This window comes from Trifolium pratense, linkage group LG4 (genome assembly GCF_020283565.1).
Source record: "Trifolium pratense cultivar HEN17-A07 linkage group LG4, ARS_RC_1.1, whole genome shotgun sequence".
In the NCBI taxonomy this organism is placed as follows: Eukaryota; Viridiplantae; Streptophyta; class Magnoliopsida; order Fabales; family Fabaceae; genus Trifolium; species Trifolium pratense.
Genome location: NC_060062.1, coordinates 11,384,302 through 11,411,642, shown reverse-complemented (window position 1 = coordinate 11,411,642; position 27,341 = coordinate 11,384,302). Strand labels below are relative to the sequence as shown.

At 32.0% G+C, this 27,341-nt stretch overlaps 3 protein-coding genes across 3 annotated transcripts; all 3 read right to left on the bottom strand.

The window, feature by feature from the left end:
- Window positions 1–4,628: 4,628 nt before the first annotated feature.
- On the bottom strand, window positions 4,629–6,305 carry LOC123924161 (F-box only protein 8-like). The gene has a single exon (XM_045976945.1). It carries the CDS (start codon window positions 6,164–6,166, stop codon window positions 4,826–4,828), a length of 1,341 nt encoding a protein of 446 aa, XP_045832901.1. The 5' UTR covers window positions 6,167–6,305; the 3' UTR covers window positions 4,629–4,825.
- A 1,755-nt stretch (window positions 6,306–8,060) lies between these two features.
- Window positions 8,061–12,355, bottom strand: LOC123923686 (autophagy-related protein 3). Its single transcript, XM_045976393.1, is given in 11 exon segments — window positions 8,061–8,335; window positions 8,675–8,776; window positions 8,988–9,115; window positions 9,212–9,277; window positions 9,389–9,440; window positions 9,593–9,666; window positions 10,819–10,985; window positions 11,061–11,177; window positions 11,689–11,748; window positions 11,751–11,758; window positions 12,072–12,355. Coding segments are annotated over 10 exon segments (930 nt in total). The 5' UTR covers window positions 12,233–12,355; the 3' UTR covers window positions 8,061–8,335; window positions 8,675–8,679.
- A 7,514-nt stretch (window positions 12,356–19,869) lies between these two features.
- Window positions 19,870–27,068, bottom strand: LOC123921838 (COP9 signalosome complex subunit 4). Its single transcript, XM_045974531.1, has 15 exons — window positions 26,884–27,068; window positions 26,542–26,673; window positions 26,280–26,431; window positions 23,880–23,983; window positions 23,713–23,773; window positions 23,341–23,433; window positions 23,155–23,255; window positions 22,120–22,228; window positions 21,994–22,038; window positions 21,823–21,891; window positions 21,655–21,746; window positions 21,497–21,539; window positions 21,006–21,065; window positions 20,684–20,743; window positions 19,870–20,206 (listed from the first exon to the last, which is right to left on the bottom strand). Exons 2-15 carry the CDS (start codon window positions 26,669–26,671, stop codon window positions 20,132–20,134), a joined length of 1,194 nt encoding a protein of 397 aa, XP_045830487.1. The 5' UTR covers window positions 26,672–26,673; window positions 26,884–27,068; the 3' UTR covers window positions 19,870–20,131.
- Window positions 27,069–27,341: the final 273 nt, after the last annotated feature.

The following is a 27,341-nucleotide window of genomic DNA, read 5'->3' as shown; positions in this document are numbered from 1 at the left end:
GGAGTGGGTGGACTAGTTTTGGGACTAGTTTTTGGAGGGGGTGGAGAACGTGGACTAGTTTTTGGAGAGGGTGGACTAGTTTTTGGACTAGTTTTTGGAGAGGGTGGGGAACGTGGACGAGGGAGTTGAACTTTTGGAGGTTTTGTTTTTCCATCAGTGTCAGTGTCAAGTACCTGATCTTCATAATCCAACAAAGAGGTGAGTGCAGGGAGGAATGTTGTTGCTTGATCATCAAGTTGTTCTTGTAGTCCCACAGTAAGTGTTGTGAATCCAATAAACAACGAAGAAAGAACAATGAGAATTGTGTAGTGAGACTTAGAGGCCATGAATGAAGAGTTGGTATTTGTGAATGTGATCAGTTTGAGTAAGAACAATGGCTATTTATATACCCGACAGCTGTGAGAAAAAGATTCACGTGTGGGAGTTTGAGGTTTGGACTTTAATCTTTGTAATAACAAGTTATTTACGTTTGAGATAATGTAATACTTTTCATTGATGCTTAAGATAATACGTTTTCTTTTTTCTTTCTTTTTTGGTATATATAAGATAACATGTTGTCTATATCAATAATACTAATAATTAGAACTTAATTCCCTTTAATAACTATGATTTGTAAATTTGTTGTTGACACATTATCTACTCACCAAATCAGTGGAGAGTCCGTTGGAAAGTTGTTAGCTTGATTCACTTCATTTAGGTCTAGTTATTTTGTGTACATAACAGTACGGGTGCTCGCGTGCGGTTTGGTTCGGTTTTGAGTATAATGGTTATTTTAATTGCGAGATAAAAATGCATGTGGTTCGGTTTGGTTCGGTTGGTTTTTAAAAAGTCATTCAAACTAAACACAACCAATGCGGTTAAGGTTGGTTTCGGTTTGTGCGGTTTATCATGATATAAAATATATAACAATATTACCAACTTGTTACAAAATAAAAACTAGGAAAAAAAATATGAACTAGTTTTTTTTTTCTTGATCTACCAAGGAGGGGTGGTTTTAGGGTCAATTTCTGACCCAAAATCACCCCTCATAATTGTTTTTCCTTTTCTTTTTATTTAAATAAGTGATCTTCACATTGATCAAAGTTTTTCTTTTGTGTTTTCTTTTTTGTGATTTCGCCGTCTGAGTGCGGCGTTGTGTTGTTCGTCGTCTTGTGCGACGTTTTTGTTGTCCCGTATTGTTGCGGTGTTCATTTGATTTCTATTGAAAAGATCGGCTTCAGTCAATTACAGATTCAACCAATGATTTGGGCTTCAACGCTGCAGATCCGGAGGCATGGATACTTCGGTGACTTTAACTTTATCATATTATTTGTTGTAGGCATTTTGCCGTTGTATGCTATTAACTCGGATGCTGTGAGTTTTGTTCGCAGATTCATCCTTTATGTTTTTAGCGATGTTGATAATGTGGTTGTATTTGATGTAATCTATCAATTTGAATGAATGAATATCATTTTGTTATTGTCAAAAAAAAAAAATAGGAAATTTTAATTTAGTTTATTGTATACATGAGATAATATGCATATATAGAAATTGCATATACATAAGAATTTATTTTTAATACCAACAATATAGTTCTTGATCGCGTGAAATGATATGTTTAAACAACCTACTATTTTATGGACTCAATTTGGGTTGAGCTTACTATGTTGGACTAGGTAATAGATTGATTGCTACTAGTTGATAGAGTTAAGTTAAGTATTGCGGGGTGAATTGGTTTGGTTTTCTGAAATGAAAACCGCAAGCCAAAACAAACCGCACGGTTAGGAAGAAAAATGATCCGTGTGGTTCACACTAAATGCATTTTTTTGCGGTTTTCGATTTAGATTGGTTTGGTTTGCGGTTTTGCTTTTGGATTATTTCGGATACGATCACCCCTACATGACAGTAAACTAATGAGAAATAAGAAATAATGAAACATACTAGTAAGTAGACCATTGCATGCACATTCCATCCTTTATATTTATTTTAGATTTTAAGTTGGCCCCTTGTGCTTTCAAAGTTTCAAATTGGTCCCTAGTGTTTATGTTAGGTTTTATGTTGGTCCCTTTTATGCTTTAAACGTTTCATGTTGGTCTCTCAAGTTTCGAAAATTTGAATTAGTTAGTCCCTATTTAGTCATCTTTATATGACTAACTAAATCAAATTTTAGAAACTTGTGGGACCAACTTGAAATTTTTTAAAACATGAGGGACCAACTTGGAGCTTTTAAAACATAAGGGACCAATTTGAAACAAAATAAATATAAGGGACCAACTTGAAACCTAAAATAAACATAACAGACTAAATGTGCAATTAAGCCATTAAAAGAGCGTTCGTGATTTTTTCGTTAATTTTTTTCCGAAACATATAGCATTTTGCTTAATCATCAACGATCGTTTTTACTTTTGATTATCCAGCGGATATCTCTACCTTGAAAATGTGCAGACAAATTGGAAACATAAACTATAATTAATGCATTGGATCAATGTGCAATTAACTAAAAAAAAATATGGCTTAACTACACATTTGATCTCTTACCTTCATTTTAGGTTTTAATTTGGTCTCTTACGTTTCAAAAGTATCAATTTGGTCACTGACGTTTATTTTAGGTTTCAAGTTAGTCATTTCCGTCAATTTTGTCACATGTGGCAGCCAATTTGCATATGTGGACATATGACATGTGGCACTTAGACACACTGATATGTGTACTGTTCAAACGGTGTTAGTGACAAAACTAACAAAAATGATTAATTTGAAACCTAAAATAACCATAAGGGGCCAAATTAAGATGCTTTTCGACCAATGGCTTTCTGTTCATGATAGCAACCGTCATGTTTCATTTTCTCTTTTCTATCTATTTTCAAATCAATCTATTGCTATTGCTGATTCTTGTTGTTTAGTACAATTTATTCATTTATTGAAAGGAACGATTAATGTTTGATAATAATTAATAATCATCAGGTTAATCATTTAGTTAATAGAGTAGTAAAATCTACAAGATTTTTGTCGGATTTGCATTGTGATGTTGATGTAAACGCTTCAATGGCAAAACTCACCCAATTTGCAAAGATTTGGGAACAAATTTTGCAGACAGATTTGAAACAAAAAAGAAACAAAAGCAAAGGTTGTGAGCAAAGAATATGTTGAAACGGCGAAGAGAGAAGGTAGAAGATAATAACGTGTAATTGGTGTATTTGTCCAAAGCGAAAAAATGGACCTTATTAATTTAGACCTTCATGTTTTTAGGTGGATCTAAATTAGCAAACCCCTATATATATATATATATATATGAGTCAGGATCCGTTGACACCAACTAGTTTGACACCAAATGTTACACCTCTCAATAACGTTTTAACCGATATAAATTTTATAAAATCCACCGTTGGATTGAAAGTTTACATCATATAGATCATTTGTGTAAAATTTCAAATAAATCCAAAATCATTTGATATGTTATTGAGATACATCAAAATTAACGGTTTTGGTATTTTTTTAAATGCCGTTAATCTTTATGTGTCTCAATAGCATATCAAATGATTTTGGATTTGTCTGAAATTTTACACAAATGATCTATATGATGTAAACTTTCAATCCAACGGTGGATTTTATAAAATTTATATCGGTTAAAACGTTATTGAGAGGTGTAACATTTGGTGTCAAACTAGTTGGTGTCAACGGATCCTGACTCTATATATATATATATATATATATATATATATATATATATATATATAGAGAGAGAGAGAGTTCCTATATATATATATGGTTGCTAACTGTAACGACCCGATTTTTATTATTTGCTATTTAAGTGTTTAATTAATTGTTGCGATGACTTTTAATTAATTTAGTGGCGAATAATTATTTAACGAGAACATTAGTTAACGAGCGAGTTATGTGGCGTGTGATTGTTGGGTCGTGGATTGTGGTCTTTTGGCCCATTGGGCCTAATAAGTCGCAAATAATGGGGAGAGCTTTATAAGCTCAAAATATATATATATATATATATATATATATATATATATATAGGAATCAAATTACACCGGTGTAACATTTGAGTAATGTTACACCGCTCAATAACGCTCATTTTACTTCATGCATCAACAGAGGATGTTGCAGACCAGACGCAATGACAATTTGTGCTTCCGGTCCACATGAAGTCATGAGAGCAATGGTGATGTGGCTGTCTTGGCGACACCAAAAACATAAGAATTTTCTTTATATAAATTTGCATAATAAACGGTTAGACACAGACAGGCGCGTTTTGTCCGCTAGTCGGTATAAACAAGATAAATGCAAATTAATAAGTATGAACAGTGTTTGACTTCTAGATAATTTAATCTTCTACAATTGTCGGTTACTTATTAGGTACAATATAAGAAATTAAGAACAAAAGCTAATGGAAAAATTGAAACACTGCAGTTCTTCAAAAATGTAGAAGCTTAACACTGCAGAAGTATACATTTACTTTTGTTTTCTTCTCTCAAGTTGAATCCTAAAAATTGATTACAACATCACCGTTCACCAAACAATTTCTTTCATGCCAATCTTCAATCTCAATCAACTTATCAAATCTGGAACATATAACAAGAGGAACAACAATTCGAAGAAACGAATTATTAATATTGTCTCTACAAAAATTTCATAGCAATTCATAATTTCATATCTTTGTGTTTCCAAATAGAAAGAGAACAAACTTTTAATATAAAATAGAAATGATTTTTTTTATTTTGCATATAATTGATAATAGCTATGACATGAGTAATTAACCAGCAACTTTTTATTATATGCCAGGTAAAATCCAAAAAACTACTATAATCATAAATTTTCTATGGTGGAAAAAAAAAACTTAAAAATTTATTCCAGCCATTAAAATATGGTTTTCCTTGAAAATTGCTACATCATATCCATGTCCTCCTTTAAAACTCATGTCTTCAATTATCCCTGTGCTTAAATCCAACAAGACTAGTTTACCATCTTTTGTTTTAAAGAATATATCACCATTCTTTCCCGTTCCAACAACACGCTCAATGTTGGACAATGGTCCAACAACGAACAATTTAGTCCATGATTTCTTTACGCCAAGTTCACCCAAAATTGATATGTGAAAAGTAGTCGTATACCATAAGATCGAAGCAATTGACCCATTAAGCATCGCCAAACGTCTTTCCACGAATAAAAAATTATGACTGGGGTCGGTGTCGGGAGCTATTTCTAGCGGAATGGCTGTTGTAAAAAACATTTCGGTCCTTAAGTCAAATGAAACCAATACATTTTCACGATTAACACTATTAGACCACCAATGACATACTCCTTCCGTGTACAATCGCTCATATGACCAATTATCAAACCAACATACAGGCATATCGAAATCAAGTTTCTTCCAAGAGTTACATCTTAAGCTATAAATCTCCCATAAAGGTTCAAAGGGTAATTCATTCCATGGCACATCTTCTCGTCGCACACCAAGATGTTGAAGAGCTCGACTATCGATTTTTTCAAATGTTGTGAACGTAATAATCTTAATGTCATCTCTTATAGGATCATAACCAAACCCATGACAAAACACTTGAGACTCCCGATAAGGTGATCCAGACTGAACAGGGCTGGGAGGAATGACCTTAAATTCATGAGTAGTTGGTTTCCAAAGTACAATTGTGTTTTCGAATTTAAGGCAAATAGTTCCGGTAATAGTATCACAATAGAAAAAATAAAAGCGAGGGTTTTCAACTTGAAAAGGATTTGGAAAGTCTAATTTGACTCTATTCTCATACCTATGACCAGAAAGTGAATAGAAAGAGCAATATTGGGTATGATCATGAGATTGTATAATCTGATATAGGAGTAAAGATGTATCAATGTAATCAGAGTGACAATGAGATATGAAATTAGTACGGAACTTGCTCATGAAATGTGAGTTTTCAAATAAGAGAGACCATGTTTGGCATACACATCCAAAACGTTTCAAAGATTTTAAAGGAAGTTTTGAAAGGACACAAAATGCAAGGTCATCGGGTATGTGATTCATTACCTTTCCAGTTCTCGATTTGTCGACCATCTCTGATGAATTTTGGTTGCAATTGTTACCAAAATCAAGAGATTGCTTGTGTTCTCTTGGTGACATCTCGCTGCCGTGAGAGTTCGATCCGCCGCCTTGAAAATCACCAGAAATGCTGTCGGAGTCCGTCATCGTTGAATTTCCTGGACTCGGTTCAACACGAAATCAAAGCACTGCCTATATAAGAAACTCCTTGGAATCTGAAGTTGGAGTTTGATTGTGATAATTTGATAAAAATGAATTCGAATTTGAGATGATAATTGATAGAGTCAGTTTCCGCGTGAAAATGAATTCGCCGTGTTGTGATCATAACGGATTGGAGATTTGTTTCGACTGATGCATGCATTTACATGCATCTATAGCCCTTGAATTTTTTAATTAAGAGTATTTAATTCAAACATTTTTTTTATAGTAAAACAAAACGAGTAATAGAGGGTAAACCAAAAAAACGAGTAATTTAATAGAGGATACTTGATTCAAATGAAATGCAATTGAGGATACTTAATTAGTAAGTAATTGTATTTTTTTTATAACATAGTATCTCCGTCCCAAAATATAAGGAAAAATTGGTCAAAAAAAAGTTGATGTATTTGGTTAAAAATTTGGACTAAATACATTATCTTTGGTTGAACAACTTTCTCTTATATTTTGAGACGAATGTAGTATTTAAGAATGCTACTTTAGTTTTTAACTGAAAAATGTAGAAACATGAAAATATATCTTATATTCTCTTTGGTGGCTATATTGTTGCATTCTGCGTTTACTTTTGATTAAGCTATCTTAATGTCTTACTAACTCATCTGAAGGTCCACTACTCAAGCATCAAAAAGTGTTGCATTTCTGCGAATCGAAGTTTTTTACAAGAGTAAAATTGGAATATAGGAGTATAAAAGAATCACCGGAGGTCGGGAGAAAAAACATCTTTATATTTTACCAAATCAATCCGGTTTTCCAACTAAAACTACTAGTATGACAATTTGTGTGGAAACAATTTGTGTGTTTCTTCCTTCCATCCACACGAGGATAGAAACTATTTTTCAAAAGAATTTCCCTGCACCCACTTCTTTAAGAAGACCAATATTGTCAAGAAAATTTTGTAGTTTAAGATTTTAGTAGAGTTGTAACGTCAACTGAAATTCAATATTTTCAGTTGACGTTACAACTCTACCAACATCTTAAACTACAAAATTTGCTTGAGAACACTGGCCTTCTTAAAGAAGTGGGTGCATGGAGGAACGTTGTTGCTTGATGATTGTAGTCCCATAGTAAGTGTGTTGTTAATCCAATAAAGAACAAAGAAAGAACAATGAGAAATGTGTAATTAGAGACCATGTTAGAAGAGTTAGTTGGTATTTATGAATGTTTGAAGAGTTGGTATTTAACCAGTCATTAACAATTTTTTTACTACTCCGTACCAACTTCAAACCAGTCATTATTCATTAACCATTTTTTTTTACTACTCCATACCAACTTCAAACCAGTCATTAACCTTTTTTTTTTTTTTTGTATTGTAGGGAGCAACATAGTCTTTTAATGATTTAACTATAATGATTAAAAAACCAGAGTGGTTGAAATGTTGTTTCCACTATTGAATATTTGATTTTTTTTGTAAGAAAAAAATAATTAATGGTTGATATGTTTGTTGATATGTTTAATGATTTTATTTTTAAATTTAAATTTGATCAAGTGTGCAGACTGATTAAGAAAAATTATGTGTGCAATGCAAAATGATATGTTTCGGAGAATATTTATTATAAAGAAAATTGGTGGTCAAGTATGGTTAAAATTCAAGAAAAAAATATTACACAGATATATCTGCATAATGGTGTAGTGTCACATTTTTTAATTTTACATAATTACACATTTAATCTCCAAAGTAGAGTGATTATGTGTTTTGATTCCTCAAGCCACACTTTGTTCATGTCAATATCTCTCCCCTCGTGTGCCATGTCAGAAAAAAAAAACACAAATTCCAAAAATATAATTAAATCATTTGATAATTTAACCATGAAGAAGAGCAAAGAAATTCAAACCAGACATTAACCATTTTTTTTTTTACTTTGTAGTATTTTGTAGAGAGCAACATAGTCTTAAGAATGTGGTATGCCAAATATGTACATATGTCAAAGGAAATTTGTCCAAATTCTACAATCATAAGTCACATGACCATACTTTACACCACATGTACAATAGCTGCGTAACGATCACGGATTATACGCAGTTTTAATGAGTGCAGAAACAAAGAAAGTGTTGGTAAGAGAGATTACACTCTCGTGTTATACTTGAACGTGCAGCTACGCTCTGAAAAAAAATCAAAATCAAAACGTATAAATCATCGATAGAATCATAACATCACAAGTTCAGTTGAGCTAATAGTGATAACAAGAGAAGATGCATCATGAATCTCCATTCTGGTGCCATAGTGAGCCTAATTGAAAGAACAAATCAAAATGGCATCTATGAGAGTATTGCCGATAGTAGCCTAGACATATGCTGCAACCAGTAAATAGGTAGAATGCACTGACATTTACATGTTACAGCATAGCGCGCCATCGCATGCAACACATTTTTAATTTAAAATGTAGGAATAAATAAAGAATTCATGTGATAACAAAATATATAAATAATAATCTGAATTACCTTAGTCAATTGCTGGAGCTACCAAGATCAAAGTCCATGGTGTAATCATACTCAATAGTTGGAATTACCGAGGCCATAAATTTCAAGAACAAGAATAGGTACCTATAGAAATAAGAATATGCAATTAATTATATACCTCATATATAGAAGTTAATCAAAACAACAATGCACTTGTTTGATTTCAAGACAACTCAGCAATTGTTATTAGAGACATGAAATAAAATAAAAGAAACAAAGGTAAAAGATAAATAACATAAAATGGATCAGTTGTTTATCACAATGAAAGCAGTGATATTAGAAACAAAGGGTTTACTTGTCAACTTCAGGCTCAACTCCACGTGACATCAACACATCAATGATTTTCTTCATCACTGCTCCATGTCGACATGGATGAATAGATGCATGCTTCCCAGGCAAGTGAGGGTGGTCTTCAATTGTTACCTGCAACGTTTTGAATTAAAAATAACATATTGACATTAACTGTGGCAAACTATATAAGTGTGAGGGTGGTTAATCAATTGATATGCCAGATCTCACCGTTTTGCGTGCATGGTCTTGACTAACATCTTCAAGGACAAGTTCCGGTTGCAGTAGCATTCTTGACTGCCACAAGAGAAGAAATGAAATCACTAAACTGAGTACACTAGTATTCCAAGGTATATAATTTAAAAAATGACTGATTGTAACTATGACAATCAAGTGAATATAACAAACCTCATCGTACCCAGTAAGCCACACACGAGGTGTTTGATAATACTTATCATACCTGCATAAAATGCAAGGTCCGCCTTTTAAATTCATTGCCAGAGAAATAGTTGTTTATGAAATGAAGTAGAATTATGTTTAAAATAGATACAGAAAGTCCATGCGCAACTGTATGTCAATTTCAGAGAAAAGTTATACGGAAGCTCATCTTACGTGATGCTGATGTCATAGGTGCGGGTCCGTAGAATATTGTCATCATCTGGTTCATGTGCTACTAGATATGTAGACTGAAGAATGGCCACAAATAAGCACAAGTAAAAAAAAAATTACATGAATCACATTTCTCAAATTAGCATAAAACAAAAAGCAGCAATTTAAAAGTATGTTCTAAAAAAACCTACATAAAGTGAAATGCTAATTAAATTAGGGATCAAATTCAAACAAAATATATTGTCAAAAAAAAAAATCAAACAAAATATAGACCATCATACTTTTAAGTGTGAACCTGTGAATGAGGAATTGAGACTTGAGAATAAACACCGTTAAGAATTTGGTACTAAGGTCATTTTAGGGCTTATTGTAAAGTAACGTGCTTAATCAAGATATACAAGTCTCAAGTTCAAAATTTCTAAGTTAGCAAACAATCCAGAATCTCGTGTTCACATAATCAGTTATTATAAGTACTTGACAGCACATGGCAACTGAATTAGAAGAAATGATTTTAGCCATTAGAAAGGTTTGGAGTTACAGGGTTTATCTTTGGATACTCGTGACAGTGTAGTATAGGATAGTATGAAAATGTCTGATCCATTTTGTTGATTTCAACCATTAGTAAAAAAAGGCATGTCATAGTAATAAAAATAAAAAAGTTGGAAATGTGGGTGTCCCCTTGCTATAAGCAAGAAGGTTATTCTGATAAAGTGATGACCCTAAATTTCAAATGTATCTCAAATGAAACTAATATGCAGCAGCATAACTGCCATTAGGATCTCTCTTCCCAACTTCTTTTCTTACATACCTATTTTGTACCATGATCTCTTTTCTTTTCATCCAAAAATTATTGCTAGAAAAGATAGGTCTAAAAAGACTATGACTCTATTTGGGGAAGGTCAAACCCCTAGATTATAGCAGATAGCTTATATCGTAAAAGCTTCTATGATTAAAGTAGTATATTTATGTTTTCAACCGTTAATTTTACCAAACACTTCAAATTCAATTAGCTAGCTTATCTGCTATAAGTCCATTCGTCCTCCGCTAATTTTTAGCAAATAGAGTCTATTACTCAAAACATCCAAAGACAACATATCTACATATAGAAGAATATGTATATCTCTATTCCCCTTTGTTTGATTCAACAAAACTTAAGTTTTACTCCGACAATTGATGTAGTACCATACAATGATTGTGCTTCTTAATATGTATATGTAGTATCAACTTACAGGATCTGTCTCAATAATGTTGTCATATTCTGCAAACTCTGCCATATCAGGAATATCCTCATCGTCCTCACCTCCTGTGTGGGAAGAGTTTTGCTTAATAGAACTACTTTTACTGATTTCTAGACTTTCCATGGAAGGTAAATCCTCATCTTCATCAGATTTAGTTTCTGAAAAATAAAATCACAAGGGTATAAGATCAATTGAATACTATATCCATGCCTCCAGTTCAATTGAATACAAACCTTTAGGTTTTCCATGAGTTGCTAGCCATCCATCATTATCTTCATCATCAAGTAGAACTTCCCCTCCAGCAGCTTCATATTCTTCTTCAATAGACGCAGCTCTTCGCAGGCAAGGCACTGTTGTGTACAAAAAACAGTCATGAAATAGATAGGTGTAAAGACACAATAACAAAAGCACGAATACAATCATACCTCCCTTGAGGGAGGTATGCTTAAATAACACATACACCCACTCTTTGTAAAATCATTTAACCTCCCTTCAATTACAAACACAATTTTAACTCAATGGGTGTGGTTTAGTTGATTAAATGGTGCTTAGTATATAGGAGAGGACTGCGGTTCAATCCCCACAAAAACACACTTTTGAGGAGACAAGAAGAGTCTTAAGTTTTGATCTAAGCACAAAGGTTTATGTTATGTGAATGCCAAAGGCTCTAATTACATTGGTTTCCAAGTTCGGATAACCAAAAAAAAAAACTTCTCTATTATTATGTAATAATAACAAAGGGGTGTGTAATTTCCTAGTTTAACCATACCACAAGGTGAATGAAATTTCCTAGTACAGTTATCACAAAAAATAACAGAAAAAAACACTCAATAATGTATAACCTAAAATCCTTAATCTTACCATTCCTAGTGATCAAGAATTGTTTCTCGGATGGTAAATATGTCTTCCTCTTGCTTGCTCACCTGATTCCCTATAATTCAAAGTGGAAAACATGAACAACATGAATCAAAAACTAGTAGCTGTTTCTTTAATATTCTCATTCTCATAAGAGTAATAAAATTTCTATATATTAGCTAATAGTAGATAACAATAATAATGAAAATAAATTCACCCAATTCAAAACGCCTTTGAAAAGAAACAAAGTGCAATTTTTCGACAAAAAAAATCAACTTTAATTAAATTAATCAATACCCAGTTAGAATTTTCAAAAATAAATAAATAAATAAAATAAAATAAAAATAAGATTGAACCCTAATCGGGAAAAGGGGGAAAATTGAAATTACCATGACCAAGTAGGGCATTTGGCAACGAGATTATCACCGGCGATGATGAATTCGGAGACACTAAGAACTCCTTTTTCTTTGAAAGCAGAAACGGTTCTTGGGCCTGTGATTCTCTCGACAGTGCCTTTGAAAGCTTCGTGAAGCTTTTGAGAAAGAACCATCTTTTCTTTGTTACTGAGATTTTTGGCAGAAAATTGTGAAAGAAAGAAAAATTGTGAGATTTTTGTTAGATCACACGATATAGTATAACGAAAGGGACGATGGGGTGATTAATTAATTAGTTAATTAATTAATTAATCATGAGGAGGGTTATATTGACTCCAAGAGTAACTCTTTTGAGTTACTCCACATCCTAACCCTTTATTTTGTTTTAATCTAATGGACCAATATTAATCATCATTACTAATCATGTGACCTCATGTTTCTCAACTATTCTCACAATATTTATGGATTCCTTTAATTACTCTATATTTACATTTCCTTTTATTCTATCAAAAGTATTATTTATTTAATTTTTAAAGTCACTAGGTTTGGTCTATTGATGATGTATTTGGGTAGTACGTTATAGGTCCTGGGTTCGATCCACGGTCATCGTAAACCAAAAAAAAAGTCTTTTTTTTTTCGAAAAAAATAAATCATTATTTTCTTTTCCATTGATTATCATAAAATCATTCACCATTTCTTCTTATTTATCAACCAAAAAAACCAAAAGAAATTCATGATTGCCATACGTCCTAGTGTAAGATCAAAGTAATTTATTTTTTTATGCAAGAGATCAAGATCAAAGTAAATTGGAAGAGGAAAATATCCGATTTATAAAAAAAAAATAAGAAGAAAAAAATGTGGGAAAAAACAGCACCATTTCTTTCTGTTTTTGTTTTTACCAATAATTAATTTTGGATTCTTGTATTAATATTTTAGGAAAAAATGAATATACATAAAGTAATAAATGGAAACCATAAATTGAAATAAATAAAATGAAATCCATAAATATTGTGTGAATAGTTAAGAAACATGAGGTCACATAATTACTAATGATGATTAATATTGGTCCATTAGATTAAAACAAAATAAAGGGTTAGGATGTGGAGTAACTCTTTTGAGTTACTCTTGGAGTCAATATAACCCTCCTCATTAATCAATTCATTCATTCATATAAATAAGAGAAATAAGAGTTTAAATAAAAGTTTAATGGATATGTTTTGCGACGAGAATCAAATATTCATCATCATATCTTATAGGGGTGTTTGTTTCTTTGAGATTTTTTTCTTAAAAATCTCTTTAATTATTTTAATAGTGTTTGAATTTTTTTTATTTTTTTTTGAGAAAATAGAGTTTGAAAAAGTTGTTTTGTTTTTATCAAAAATAAATAAATTGTTTTGTTAAAAATATCTCTTTTAACCTTAAAATAAATAAATTGTTTTGTCAAAAATATATATTCAACGAGATCTTTGAATTCAACGGTTGGATTGAAGAAATATAATACCGATATCGAGTTATTAAGTGGAGTAAGTCAATGGAGATTTATTCTTGGAGTCAACTGATCCCTCCTCTAAAATAAATAGTTAATCTTAATAATTTTTCTAAATCTATTTTCTTTAAAACAACTTAAAAAAATTTTATCCATTGTTAGTTGGTTCAGTAGTGATTGGTGCTGAACTTGGTAGGGAGGACCACGGTTCGATCCCCACAACTGCGATCGGGAAGGGACTGGAACCACTTAATGTCAGAACTGACCCCAGAACCAGATTAAACTAATGATGAAAAAAAAAAAACTTAATATTTTGAAGAAGCGGACAAAGACTTAATAGTAGGAACCTCAAATTAAAAATAAAATAAAATATTTTTAGAATTGTAGACAAATGGAAAATAGTTTCAATTTTTTCTTCAAAAGGTGCATTTTTATTTGTATTTTAAAAAATAGTTTTTATAATAAATATTTATGTTAGATATTTTAATATAAATTACATATTTTTAAAAAGATATCTCTTAAAGACTATTTTTATGAAAAACTATTTAAAATAGTTTTTTCATTTAGATACTTTTTTATAAAAAAAAATTGTATTTTTTTACATTAATATTCTCTGGAGATTACTTATCGAGAAAATATGATACACATTAATATTGTAAAATAATTTTATATTGTCTCGCGACCAAACTTTGGATTATCGGACCTCGTTTTCCTAAGAATCACAGGGTTAATAACCAAATAATAATAATAATTTTATATTGTTAGTAGAAACTTCTTTCTAAATTAATTTCAAAATCGGTTGACAATCAGATTCACATTCAACATATTGGTAATCATGGCACCAAACTTTCTCAAGATCGTGAAAGATATCTTGCAATTCTATGTTCATATTGGTAGTAATACCATAGTGTTCCTGCAAGAATTGGAGGGGATATGTCGAATGTAGAATGCAATTATCAAGCTAGTAAGTATTAGACACTGATATTAGTTTTTTCAATAGTTCTGTGAAAGAAGAACGTCTTCCCTTCTTGATACTTGTGATGTCTTATATATAGGAGTGTCATAGGGGATAATGAAGGAAGTAGTTGGGAGAGATATATGGAGTAGTGGGATGATGGTGGAGCAAATATAGGGAGTAGTGGGTTAGTTTTATGATCGAATCTTTTTGGGCCTCCTCTGACTTGGGTGAGTGACTCAATCCGACGTGTTGGACTTAAGTGAATGATACCCCAGTAATTTGTCTGTTACACATAGCTAGCAGAGAAATTCACAGATTGTCATTAGTGTCACAAATTAAATCTAGTACATAAAATTAATACAAATAATTTCTTCATCAACAAATCTTTCATTTTTTATTTTTCTTCTTTTTTAGCAATCAAATAATTTATTTTTCTTCTTTTTTAGCAATCAAATAATGTTTAAACATACTTATACTTATTTAACTTATTTACGAGGTTCAAGTTGGACCTATAATTCGTTTTTGGACAAATTGGTTGTAAACTAAATTAAGTTGGCTTTTTTTCCTTTCTGTCTCTTTTGTTTTCTCAGGTCACCATAACAACATATGTGTATCTTACATGTTATGTGAGTCGGGAAGAAACATGTATTATGGATTGAGACAGATTTCATGCTTGTGGTAATGTCCTACAAGTCTCTTAATATGGTGCCTTGGCCTTTCAGAAGTCGTGGGTACAATTGTATGGTGGCTTCTAGGCGCATGAATATCATTGTTTCTCATATTGTTAGGGAGGGGAATCAGTGTGCTGATGGTTTAGCAAATTTGGGCTTATCTTTAAACAGACTTACTATATGATGTGAGCTTCCTCATCAAATTAAGGAAAGTTTTAATTGTGATAGACTTGGTAAACCCTTTTTTAGGATTGTTCATGGTTATGGAGGTTTTTGGCCTAGTCCCCCTCCTTCTTTTTGTAACTCTTTCCTCATCTTATTATATATATATATATATTTTGAGGTAGTGGCCCTTTCTACTCCTCTTTTTTTCAAAAAAAAAAATAAATAAAAAAAAAATTTGTGAGTATATTTGTTTATGTGGTTCATTTTTATTGGTGGTTGGCTAATTTACATTGAATTTGCTCATGACAACGTAATAATTTAGTGTAGGTTTGGTTTCCACTTTAAATAGACCAAAATTTATCATGGAAATATAGAATAGAATTAATTTTTATATATGTTTAGCCAGCGCACCAGCACAAGGATTGCTTGTGACAATACAGGATACAGAAAACAATATTAGCCCAGACAAGAAAACGAAAGAGAAAGAGCCAAAACAAAGGTACTCGGAACTAAGCACAAAAGGCATAAAAAAATAAAGTTTAAAACTAATTTTACACTAATACTCCCTCCGTCTCAAATCTTTAGTCCTTTTAGCTTTTTAATTTTGTCCCAAAACTTTGATCCTTTTAAGAAACCAAGACACAATCAATGATGTTTTATCATTTATACCCTTACAAGAATTAAAACATTCATTAAATGAATTTTCTTTTTCTTTAAAAAGTAAGGATAAAAATGACTTAACTTATCAATCTTTATTATTTCTTAAACTGCGTGCAAAACTCTAAAAAGATCAAAGTTTTGGAACGGATGGAGTAGTATTAATTCAATTTGCTATGTCATATAAAAAATGTGGAGTGAAGTGGAATGATATGCCAGAAATCATGATTATAATTTGTTGATAGTGTAAAATAATTTTCCACTATGAATACTTTTTTTTTCCTTTCTAAAACATATAATAATAATTTAATTTAAACCCAAAGGCCGTTAAAAAAAATAAAAACCATGCATGCTTCCAAATAGAGCAAGAAAACGGTTATGTTAATTGGATTATTTCGGTTACATATTATAAAGAGACTAGTTTGGAACCGTTTTTCCACAAACACAACAACACCACACTCTTTTCAAATCCAAACACACACACAAACAAAGTAACCACCAAAACCTTAAAAAAAAACAAGAACCTTTGTGTTACTCAAAAAATGACTGACCAAATTTTGACAACAAATTTGCAAGAACTTGAATCAATGCTCGACGATATAATTCTACATGGCCCAGAAAAATATTCACACGAAGATATTCACAAGAAATTTGATTTAATACAAAATATTGTATATACTGAACAAAATTCATGTGATCCAACAAAATCACCACATTTACATCCTTTTGCACAAAAGTTGGACTCATTGAAGAATTCTTTTAATGAAAGGGACAAGGATTCTATGTCACATTTTACTACGTTTACGAATCCCGAATTCGACAAGGATACTATTTCGAATTCTAATTCTAGTTGTTCTTGCACTCAGTCTTGTTTGAATGATGATGTTGGAGAGAGTGGATTGATTGATCTTGATGACCCAAAAAAGATTTTTCCTGAATTTGTTGGTGAGAAGGCTATTGTGGAGTTTAGAGGAAATGGGGTTGATGAAAATAGTGAAAAGATTAATGTTGGGAAGGGTAAAATTGGAACTTTTTGTTTTGAAGATGCCGAGGATTCTTTCGAAGATTTTGGTAGGAAAAAAGAAGTTGTGGAATTTGATTCTTGTTCAAAAGAGAAGGAAAATAATGAATTGAAAAGAGATGGAAAAGTGAAAAGTGGATTTAGGAAGAATTGTTGTGTGTTGATTAGTGGAGTTGTAATTGGCATGATTTTGATGGGGTTTATTATGGTGAATTTTTCTGGTTGCTTTGAATATGAGGAACAAACAAGTTTTGCAATTCCAACATAGAAAAGTGAAGTAATGGTAAACTTTGCATTAGAATATTTATTGTATAGTTTGATTTAATTCTATGATTTTTTGCATTTGCTTATTTTAGTTATATGTTATGATGACATGATCATTTGTAATTTGGATGGAATTCTTTGATGCTTGTTTCTTTCTTTCTTTCTTTTTTTGGTACAAAATTTGATGTTATTTTCTTCTTCCTCTTCTTCCCAAGTGTGTGTATGGATATTTCATAACATTATTATATTAAAATTAATTATTGGGTAATTGATGAATATTATGAAAAGAAAACTAACAAAGTTGATTGATTATTCAATTGGTTTGGCCATCCAATTAAAAACGAGCTCTGTGTTTTTCTAAGTGATTATTGTTGTACTATATTGGATTAAAAATATGCTTATTCCATTTCATTAAATTAAGGCTATATTCACTTTATTCTAGTACAGTACATCATTGCTAATTTGTAGGACATAAGCGGGAGAACATTCTCTCATGTGTAGATGTCACTGTTATTTATGAATCCATGGCATAGAATTCACTGTGAGTAAAGTGACTGGAGATAATCCACTTCCGGACATAAGTAAGCCAATTTGCAACAATTGCACTGCTTTCATGCGTAATTTGACTAGAGCAAAATTTATTAACGAGCAAGAAGAACCGAACTCATACACTACACGTCTACGCACCAACAACCATCATTAAGACACCGGTAGTGACTAGAACGAATGTAACTTTGCTCGTAGAGGATTCAGCTTTTTTAAAACTTAAGCTTAAAATCTAACCAATTATTACTGGATTTGGATCCTCTCCGATTTTCTAAATCCATTGTTATGTGGAATTTTATACTCAATAAAATATAAATTATGAATGTTAAATCACTGCCAATTAAGGGTATGGAACAGTGTTTTAAAAACCGGACCGGTCATCGAACCGGCGAAGGTGCTGGTTTACTGGTTCATTGGTCGAACCACTGTGTCACTGGTCGAACCGCATGATAAACCGGATTAAACCGATAGAATGAACCGGTGTCAACAATAAAACTATATAATTAATAAACCGGGCAAACTGAGTGACTTATCTCTAAAAAATTATGACACTTAAATTTTTTTTAAAATACTACCAAAGCTCAAATAATAAGTAAATAAATATTTTTTAAGTATTTATAAGAGTAAATAAAAATTACACAGCCAATTATATTATTTTACTACTATTTTTAAAGGTCCCATACTTTTTTTTCAAAAAATCTTTAAAAGCCCAATATTTTTAATACTTCAAGCCCAATAATTTTGACATATAAAACTCATAAGATGAAACCCTAGATCTAATTGTACAGAGCAGCAGCCACAAGACTCTGTGTTCTTCTTCTTCTTTCTATGCAATTTCCAAATTAAGCAAATCATAGGTGCTTTCCAAATGCACAGATCTAATATTTACTTGATTTTCAAACTTATATGTGTGTTGTTCTTTTCAAACTCTTCCTCCTCTTCTTCAACCTCCACCTTTTTTTCTACTTTTTTTTAATACCTTTGTTACATTGCAGAGAAAGAACTATGTTGTTCTTAAATTGAAATTGATGGTTGTGCATCAAGAGAAAGTTTTAATAATTTTATACAAATAAATTTTTCTTTTTTAACTTGAAAACAAGATCTGATTTTTTTCAAAGCAACATCACAACTATTTCAATGGTAAATCATGAGTACTTCCAACAAAGATGCAACACAACTATAATTCGAGAAAAAAAGTTGGATTTACATTGTTTCAGAAAAATCAAAACAGAAAAAAAAAAAAAAAACGAAAAATACATTCAAACCGCCGGTTTTGAAAACCGACCGGTTCACCGGTTTTTCCGATTTTTTCGATTTTTCCCGGTTCACACCGGTTTGATAGCTTATCCGGTCCAGCAGTCAGACCAAACCGCTAATCCTCCGGTTCCCGATCCGACCGGTCCGACCGGCCGGTCCGGTCCGGTTTTTAAAACACTGGTATGGAACATAGGGTATGGAATATAAATTATGAATGTTAAATCACTGCCAATGTTAAATATAGCTTTTTATTTTTGAGAATACAATCTACACATAATTTTTTAACTTTTTATTTCCATGTTAAAGGGTGGAAAATTTACATTTCCATATGAATAAAAAAAAACCACCCATAACTCATTACTCCCACATTATCTTAACTCATATTTTTAATATTTTAAAATTTTAATTGAACTTATTTTAAAAATGTTCTGGGAAAATTTATTAATTTACCAAACACGATAGGAAGAATATTTCTAATAATAATAATGTTTCTGAAAATAATATTCGTAGAAATATAATATTTTTTTTTGTTACAACGTAGAAATATAATTTTAATCTCGAAACAAACACATCATAAGGGTAATATATTCTTAGGGTGCAATAAGTTTTACAAGGCATGATAGCAAAGTGATGATCTCAACGATCCATACACCCCGAAGCAAGGACAACAGTTATCTTAGGATCTAAACCTCTCCTATCCCTTCATGCAACATACATAAAAAGGAAGCAACATGCTACCTCAAATACATGCACTGACCATATTTTTCGCATGGTTATATGACATAATATGAGCAATTTCATTTACATATTCTTTCATTAGAGACTCATTTGTCCATAGGCAAAACATAATAGGATTTATATCCACAACCAAGATGAACTTGAGAATTAAACAAAAGTTGCCATATACGCCCTTGGATGAACAGAAGCTAGAATCTAATATACGACAAAATTAATGTTATTATCTGTATAGTGAAATTCACAAAAAAATCAACCAAAAAAAAGGATGATTCACGAAGAATGTATAGACAAAGAAATTGGCAATAATCCAACTCAAACAGGAACTGGAATGCCTTTCTTGGCCATACTATCCAAAACATCATTGAGAGCTTGACATAGGCCAACAATCTGCAAGAGCAAACCATTATTAAAGTTTAGGAGATTGAAGAATGGATATAAATAGCACAATACTCATGATTAAAGACAACGCGATCCTCACATGTACTCGTGCACACAAACAAGTACCACAGAATGTAAACATACTTAAATTTCATGCAATAACCATTTTAACATGTATAGTTTCCTTATGATTCATATGAATCAATTATTATTATATTGGAAACTTGAATTTAAAATTAATTTATTCATTTTTGAGATATTATTCATCCAGAAAACAGATTGAAAACAATTAGTACTGCACAGTTTTAAAGTTTGGCTATTCATACCTTTTTAAAAGTATTTAGATGTGTCATTATATAACACTTGAAATACAAATTGAACTTAAAATAACACAACTTTTAAGAAACAAACACTGAAACCTTATTATTTATTTAACCCACTTATGAACGTTGCATCCAGAGATATTGGATATTTATGAAAAATTACCTGCTGGTCCCATCTTTGCAACTCTTCAGTGTCATCGTCAAAATGTATGATTGCTTCAACCTGAGAAAAAGCATTCAAAATTTGACAGTCTCTTCAACATGGTTAACTACAGGCACAGCCCTAAAAAAAACTTCCAATAAATTTTCCTGTTTCGTAGCAGTCAAGATCTACCACCCCCTGAATCATAGCCCAAACCCCTTCCTAGTCCCCAAGAGCAGTCTAACAGAAAGATTCTTTCGACTAATATTTGAATTCCTATTTCTTTGAAGTACTTTTATGAAACAAGGAGTTGTAACTTGTAATGGTTATTTAATATTTATACCTGATCGATAGATCCCTTCATCCTATCCTCATAAATCATCCTTGACGCTATCTTCTCGGCCTGAAAGTAAAATAATTGGGAGAAAAAAAATCAAAACAAATCAAATCTTACAAACTGTAGGGAAGCCATTGAATGAACATATAAGAAAAATCACTTCCAGGAGGGTCTCCCTCCTCCAGAACCTTCTTGTTAAGAAAGATAAAAGCTATTATTATTATTATTATTATTATTATTATTATTATTATTATTATTATTATTATTTATTATTATTATTATTATTTATTATTATTATTATTATTATTATTATTTATTATTATTATTATTATTATTATTATTATTATTATCACCATGTGACACCTTTCAATTAATTTTTGTTTTCTTATTTAAATCTGATGATTAATATAAACAAGCCTTCACAACAAATAAGGAATATATATCGCAAACATGAAATGCTGAAAAATAAACATAACTTTTGACATGAAATTCTATACCTTGGGAGGTGGGATTCCCAATAGCGTGCCTAACTCATCAAAGCTGAAAAGAGAGGCAAATAGGCAGATTAAAAAGAGCATAAAATAACCAAACAGTGTAAATATTAAAATAATCGACCCATAAGGAAACAACAAACTGATAATACAATTTCTCATACCTGATATTAGTATAAAGTTTGCTTGCACTCAGAAGATTATGCTCAATCATAGCTCGGTCCAGCACAGTGAAATTGTCTGGAAGAATGGCTTTCTGTGGAAAAGTAAAAGCTGAAACATGCCTATCATGACTATCAAAAGTATGAAGATACAACACAAACTTTAATAACCTGGTGTGGTTTCAACTCTTCCGCAAAAGCGTCAATTTCAGGCTTTCGAAGAATTCTTTCCAGATACACCTGGTGTATAAATAAAGGATTCAAATTATATGACCAGTGTGGAAAGCCAAATGAGGCAGACAAAGAGAGATGAAAGAGAAGGGAAGGAGGAGAGAGCGAGACCTTCTGCAGTATGGGATAGACCTTCAACTTTGAACACCGCTCATCCTAATCCAACCAAGTCCACAAAAATTAATGAGACAAGATTTGAACATTTGTATATTGTTTTATAATACGATTGAAGCTTACCTTGTACAATGTGGCGAGAACACGGGAACGTTGAGGTCCTGCACCTGCCAATATTGTGCACGTAACAGCAGCAGATAAAGCTTGCCCAAGTGCTTCCTCATTAATTTCCCTGTAATATAAAGTGCAAATGTGATAACTGGCTAACATCCACAGCATTAAATTACGCGGTTCACAACTCTGAAAACATAAAAGAGCTAGCAAGTTAAAAATCGATATAATTTGATAAATGACAAGGTCCAAAATTACTATAGTTAGAGATGGTGAGATTAGGTTCACTTCATTGGAGATGGACATGGCACAACTGATCTAGGAATAAGCTCATCAGATCTGGGTTCATTCACCTCAATTGCCTACTAGGTCATTGACATTGCAAACTTGCGATGATATATTTGTTCATTTTTTTAGGTTCAAGAATTTGTTTATGTTGGAAGCAATGGGGTTGAGACTCAATACAACACTGTTCACCTCTTTTACAGATGGATACAGGTCGGGATACTAGATGCATCTATGTATGGAGTCTAATGCAACAATTGGGAGGTTATATTTTGTGCACTACACAGCCTTATCATTCAGCTATATGCATTTAGGGTGCATGTCTGGGAAAATAACCACTACATTGGAGACTCTTATGCCCTCAAACTCACGATTCTATGCGAGTCTATACAAGTCTATGTGAATCTCCTCGAGGTTATGCAAACAATTTTGTCAGTGAGCTAATTCAATTTTAATACCTAGAGTCATAATTACTGGTGATAATACAGGCAAAACAGATTTGCCTAAAACAGATGATAAAATATTGTGAATAATAATAACTTGTATCAATTATGAGTTCATTCCTGGCCAAGGCCCAACCCAGTTGAAGGCAATGCATAATATTACTATTATTAAACCCTTACTCCCATTTTATGTTACTCTAAAATTTGAGATACAACATTTGAAACACAGATTGTCAAACACAAAATGTTGAAGGTATGGTATGCAGAATACTGGAATCTCTAAAACATAGGAGGGAAAAGTAACATGCAGAACACATACTCGTCCCCTATTTGCCTTTTCTCAATTTGAGATATATCGTAATATCGTAAGGCAGCTTCCAAGAACTTCCTCTTCAGATCTAAGATCCTCGCATAGCAAACCTGAAAGAAAATAGAAGAATAAAAGTTGAAACAAATAAGACAAGGTTTATGTATGCATATTTAATCTCAGTTATCATTTTCAAACCTTATACTTCAAATTCAGTACTTCCTGCTGGCTATTGCTAACCAAGAATGATGCTTTATTAATGAAAGCTTCAGCATTGACAGCATCATCATCCTGGCATATACGAAAAAATTATTTCAAATAAACATTATCATTCTGGCATTAAAATCAATACATCGACAATATTTAAAGAGGAACAAACATCCCCATACAGCATTGATGTGATTTATTTTATACATGAACTGAATTATGTGAAAGGTTAAGTCCAGATATAAAATTAATAAATTATACATATGCTCTTTGTAGCAAGTTATATCTCCCAATATGATATTAGAACCTTACATGATTACATCAATCAAATATGGATTTCCTTGCACAAAATAAAGTAAATACCTCAAGATATAAACAAGCAATTTGGACACACTTGGATAACCTGAATGTATCATCAATTACCCTGAATAATATAAATCAAAAGAAAAAATAAGAATAACAAAAAGAGAGATTTTCAAATTTTGACTGAAAAATTAGGCAAGTGCATATGGTTGGAAATTCTCCGAGACCTCATTCCTGAATCTAGGTCAATGCCACTGAGCATCTGAGCGGCTTTTGACCATTGCTCCTCAGATTCATAAAGCTCGGCCAATTTCTCTCTAATAACCAAAACCTATAACAAAACAACAAGTGACAATTAGCATGGCGAAATATATAATTGGACAAGAATTACGTGATTGATTTAAACAAAGATGAGTAATGTAATGACAGATTTCTTCTTAAAGAAAGAAACACCTTTCGGAATACTTTTTCAATCAACATCTCTCAACATAGAAAACTCTTTACGCATGACATAGCAACAGAAATACTATTTTTATAAAGACTCGGAATACATTAAAAAAATCTGTGATTCTGAATTCGGTTAGAGAAAGGGTGATTCTGTTCTTTCTACAATTTATATAGCCCTACTAAATAAAACAAAAATAGTGTCGGAAACACTATGTAGTCAATGGCTGATTGCAGCCGACACCGAAAACGCTATATAGAGGTATAGTGGATGTAGAGAAACAATACAAGAAATTTGTAACATAGTACAATATACACATAAAAGCTCCAAAATAGCATACACAACATTAAAGACATGTTCATAACTAATCAAAGTTCATTGTTACCTATATTCAAAACCCAATATTAAGGCGAATAAGTTTTTTCATAAAAATGACAAAAATTTCCCAACAAGATAAAAAGATGAAGGGGTTAGCTACAAATTAAGGAGATGTCCAATTTTTACATCAGCTTCATTGTAGTAGTGGCTACTACAGCCGCTACTTAAAAACGTAACAGTTTCACATAGCGCCTTAGGGCTGATTCGCAACATCACTGTAGTGACCTCTATTGACTACAGAGCCTGCATATTATTTGTATCACGGGATTTAATCCATTATTGTCAATTGCAGAAAATATCGGTTTGTTAAAATTCTGATACGCAGCAGTGCTATAGCACCGCTTGTTGAACTATATAGAGTTAGGCCCATTATCTAGTTAGTATAGATCCATTAGCTAGTTAGTATATAAGATAGAAGTTGCACTCATTTGTACTTTGACACATTCATTTGTATCAATTCTATTAGTTTCATTACAGATTTCTCAAACTTTTCTCTCCTTTTACTTTGATATCATGAATCTTAACACCGCTATTCCACAATATTTTGTATTAAATAGCGCATCACAGAACAATAGCAGTGTGTTCAAATTCTGCTATGCAATAGCACTATAGCGCTGCTATAGCCATTGATTTAATCCCCAAACAAGTAAATAACAATACCTATGAAGCTAACTTAAAATAATTGCAGAATTGAATCTTAGCAAACCAAGAGGTAAAGAAGCACAGGCGCATCAAAATAGTATCCATGTGACCATGTCCATGCCAACCAATAACCCCTATCAGACATATATTTGTATAAGAAACTTCTCTGGCACTTCAAAGATTCAGTTTTCTAAAAAAAAAATCACTTCCAGTTTTTAACTATAAATAAATAATTATATAAACCGAACACTTTATCATGTTTACAAACTTTACATCAACTGATGCTATCTTTTAAAATATCAAATCTTTTCTAATTCTACTTAAGATGTACATCGTGTTATTCTTTCACCTTTTCATTCCAAAATATAGACTTAGCCCTTCAAAACACTCCCCTCCAAAACTCTCCATCCAAACACATCCTTAGATTAGCAAAAGAAAACATTACAAGCATGTAGTCCTGAAACATAATGCACAACTTAAACCGGTTCTTCAAACGGCACAACTCTAGGCTTCATTATAGTAGCAGCCACAACTTAAACCGGTTCTTCAAACGGCACAACTCTAGGTTTCATTATAGTAGCAGCCGCTACTCAAAAACGTAGGGCAACAGAGTTTCACATATCCCCCAAGGGATGATGCACAACACTGTTATAGCTAATGGCGGCAGCTATTGACTACAGAGTACAGAGCCAGCATATTATTCGTATCTGAGAATTTAATCCCCAAATAAGCAAGTAACAAATACCTATGAAGCTAAGTTAAAACAATTGCTAAATTGGTTATTTGCAAACCGAGAGGTAATGAAGCACAAGCGCTTCAAAATTGTATCCATGTCAATGCTACCCAACTGCCCATATCAATGATCTTTTCAACTTAAGAAGTAAGTTTTAATATTATATACTAATTTATTTGCCGTATAATAGTAATTATAGCCGTGTCAAACACATGTGATCCATAGTTTTCAAATTCTATTATATCTCTTATGTCTGTAATGTATCATATCATATTCATGTCTATCTTAGTTGGGATTTTTTTGCTCTCATTCTCGATGATATTATTCCTATCATGCTTAAGAAAACAGCATTCGAGTTAACTTCTCCTATTTACCGAAACAAAACATTACAAGCATATAATCCCAAAATAGAATACACAATATTCAAACCTGTTCTTCAAACGACACAACTCGAGGCTGAATCTGAGCAAGTATGTAATGAGCAATCTCTTTCTGTGTATCCGGCGCCAATCTCCCCAACTCTTCAGCAAAACTCTGTAAAAGCTGCCGCGACACTACTAAAGGAACATCATCCGATAACACTGAAACATGAAATTCAAAGCTTCAACAATCTCATACTTCAATAAAAACTAAAAAAATAAGAAAAAATAAAAAACAAAAAAACCCTAGAATGAGAAAAAAGAAAGTTAACTGTGATCTATGAACTTCCTAGCTTGAACAATGTCATTAGATGAAATCACAGCAGAAAGAATGTGCTTATACTGCTCTATCTTTTGCCTTTGGTCTGTAATCGCAGAAGCACTCGCAAAAGCACTCTCCATCACTGTTTCACATCAACATTCAACATTCATCAACAACAACAACAACAACAAAAAAAAACGCAACAAAATTTGTAAACCCTAAATTTCAATTTATTCAATATTTATACAAAATTCATAGACATTATTGTAGCTTCATTCAACAATCAAAAGAACTAGAGATGAAAGAAGAAGAAAATAATCGAAAGAGAGTGAAATTTCACGGTGGAGTTTACCTAACGGAGTTGTTTAGGTTTTGGAGCTTTGTGGCGTTGTGTTGGAGGTTGTGATTTCTCACTCCTCCGTTGTTTTGTGTAAAATAGAATCACGCTTTTTTGTTTAGAATTCGAAGAACCCTCTTCTTCGTTTAGTTTAGACCTTCGTGTTTTTCGATTATTTTGCTCAACATTCGATTTTTATTGGATTGGGTTTTGTTTGTTTTTGGTTCTTGGCCCAATTGTTTTCGGCCCAATATTATTTTTTAGTGAGAATTACTTGGCCGCTATACATTTGAAATTTCAAAATAAACGGTTCAACCGTACTTAGAAATAACTATCGTTAATCAAAACTTACTTATGATAATTTGATTAATTAATTAAAAATATAGAAACTGAGGAAGTAATGAGATAGTGAATGTTACATTGTGAATTTGGGGAAATTAAGCTTGCATGATTCAAAGTATTATAAGTGTGTT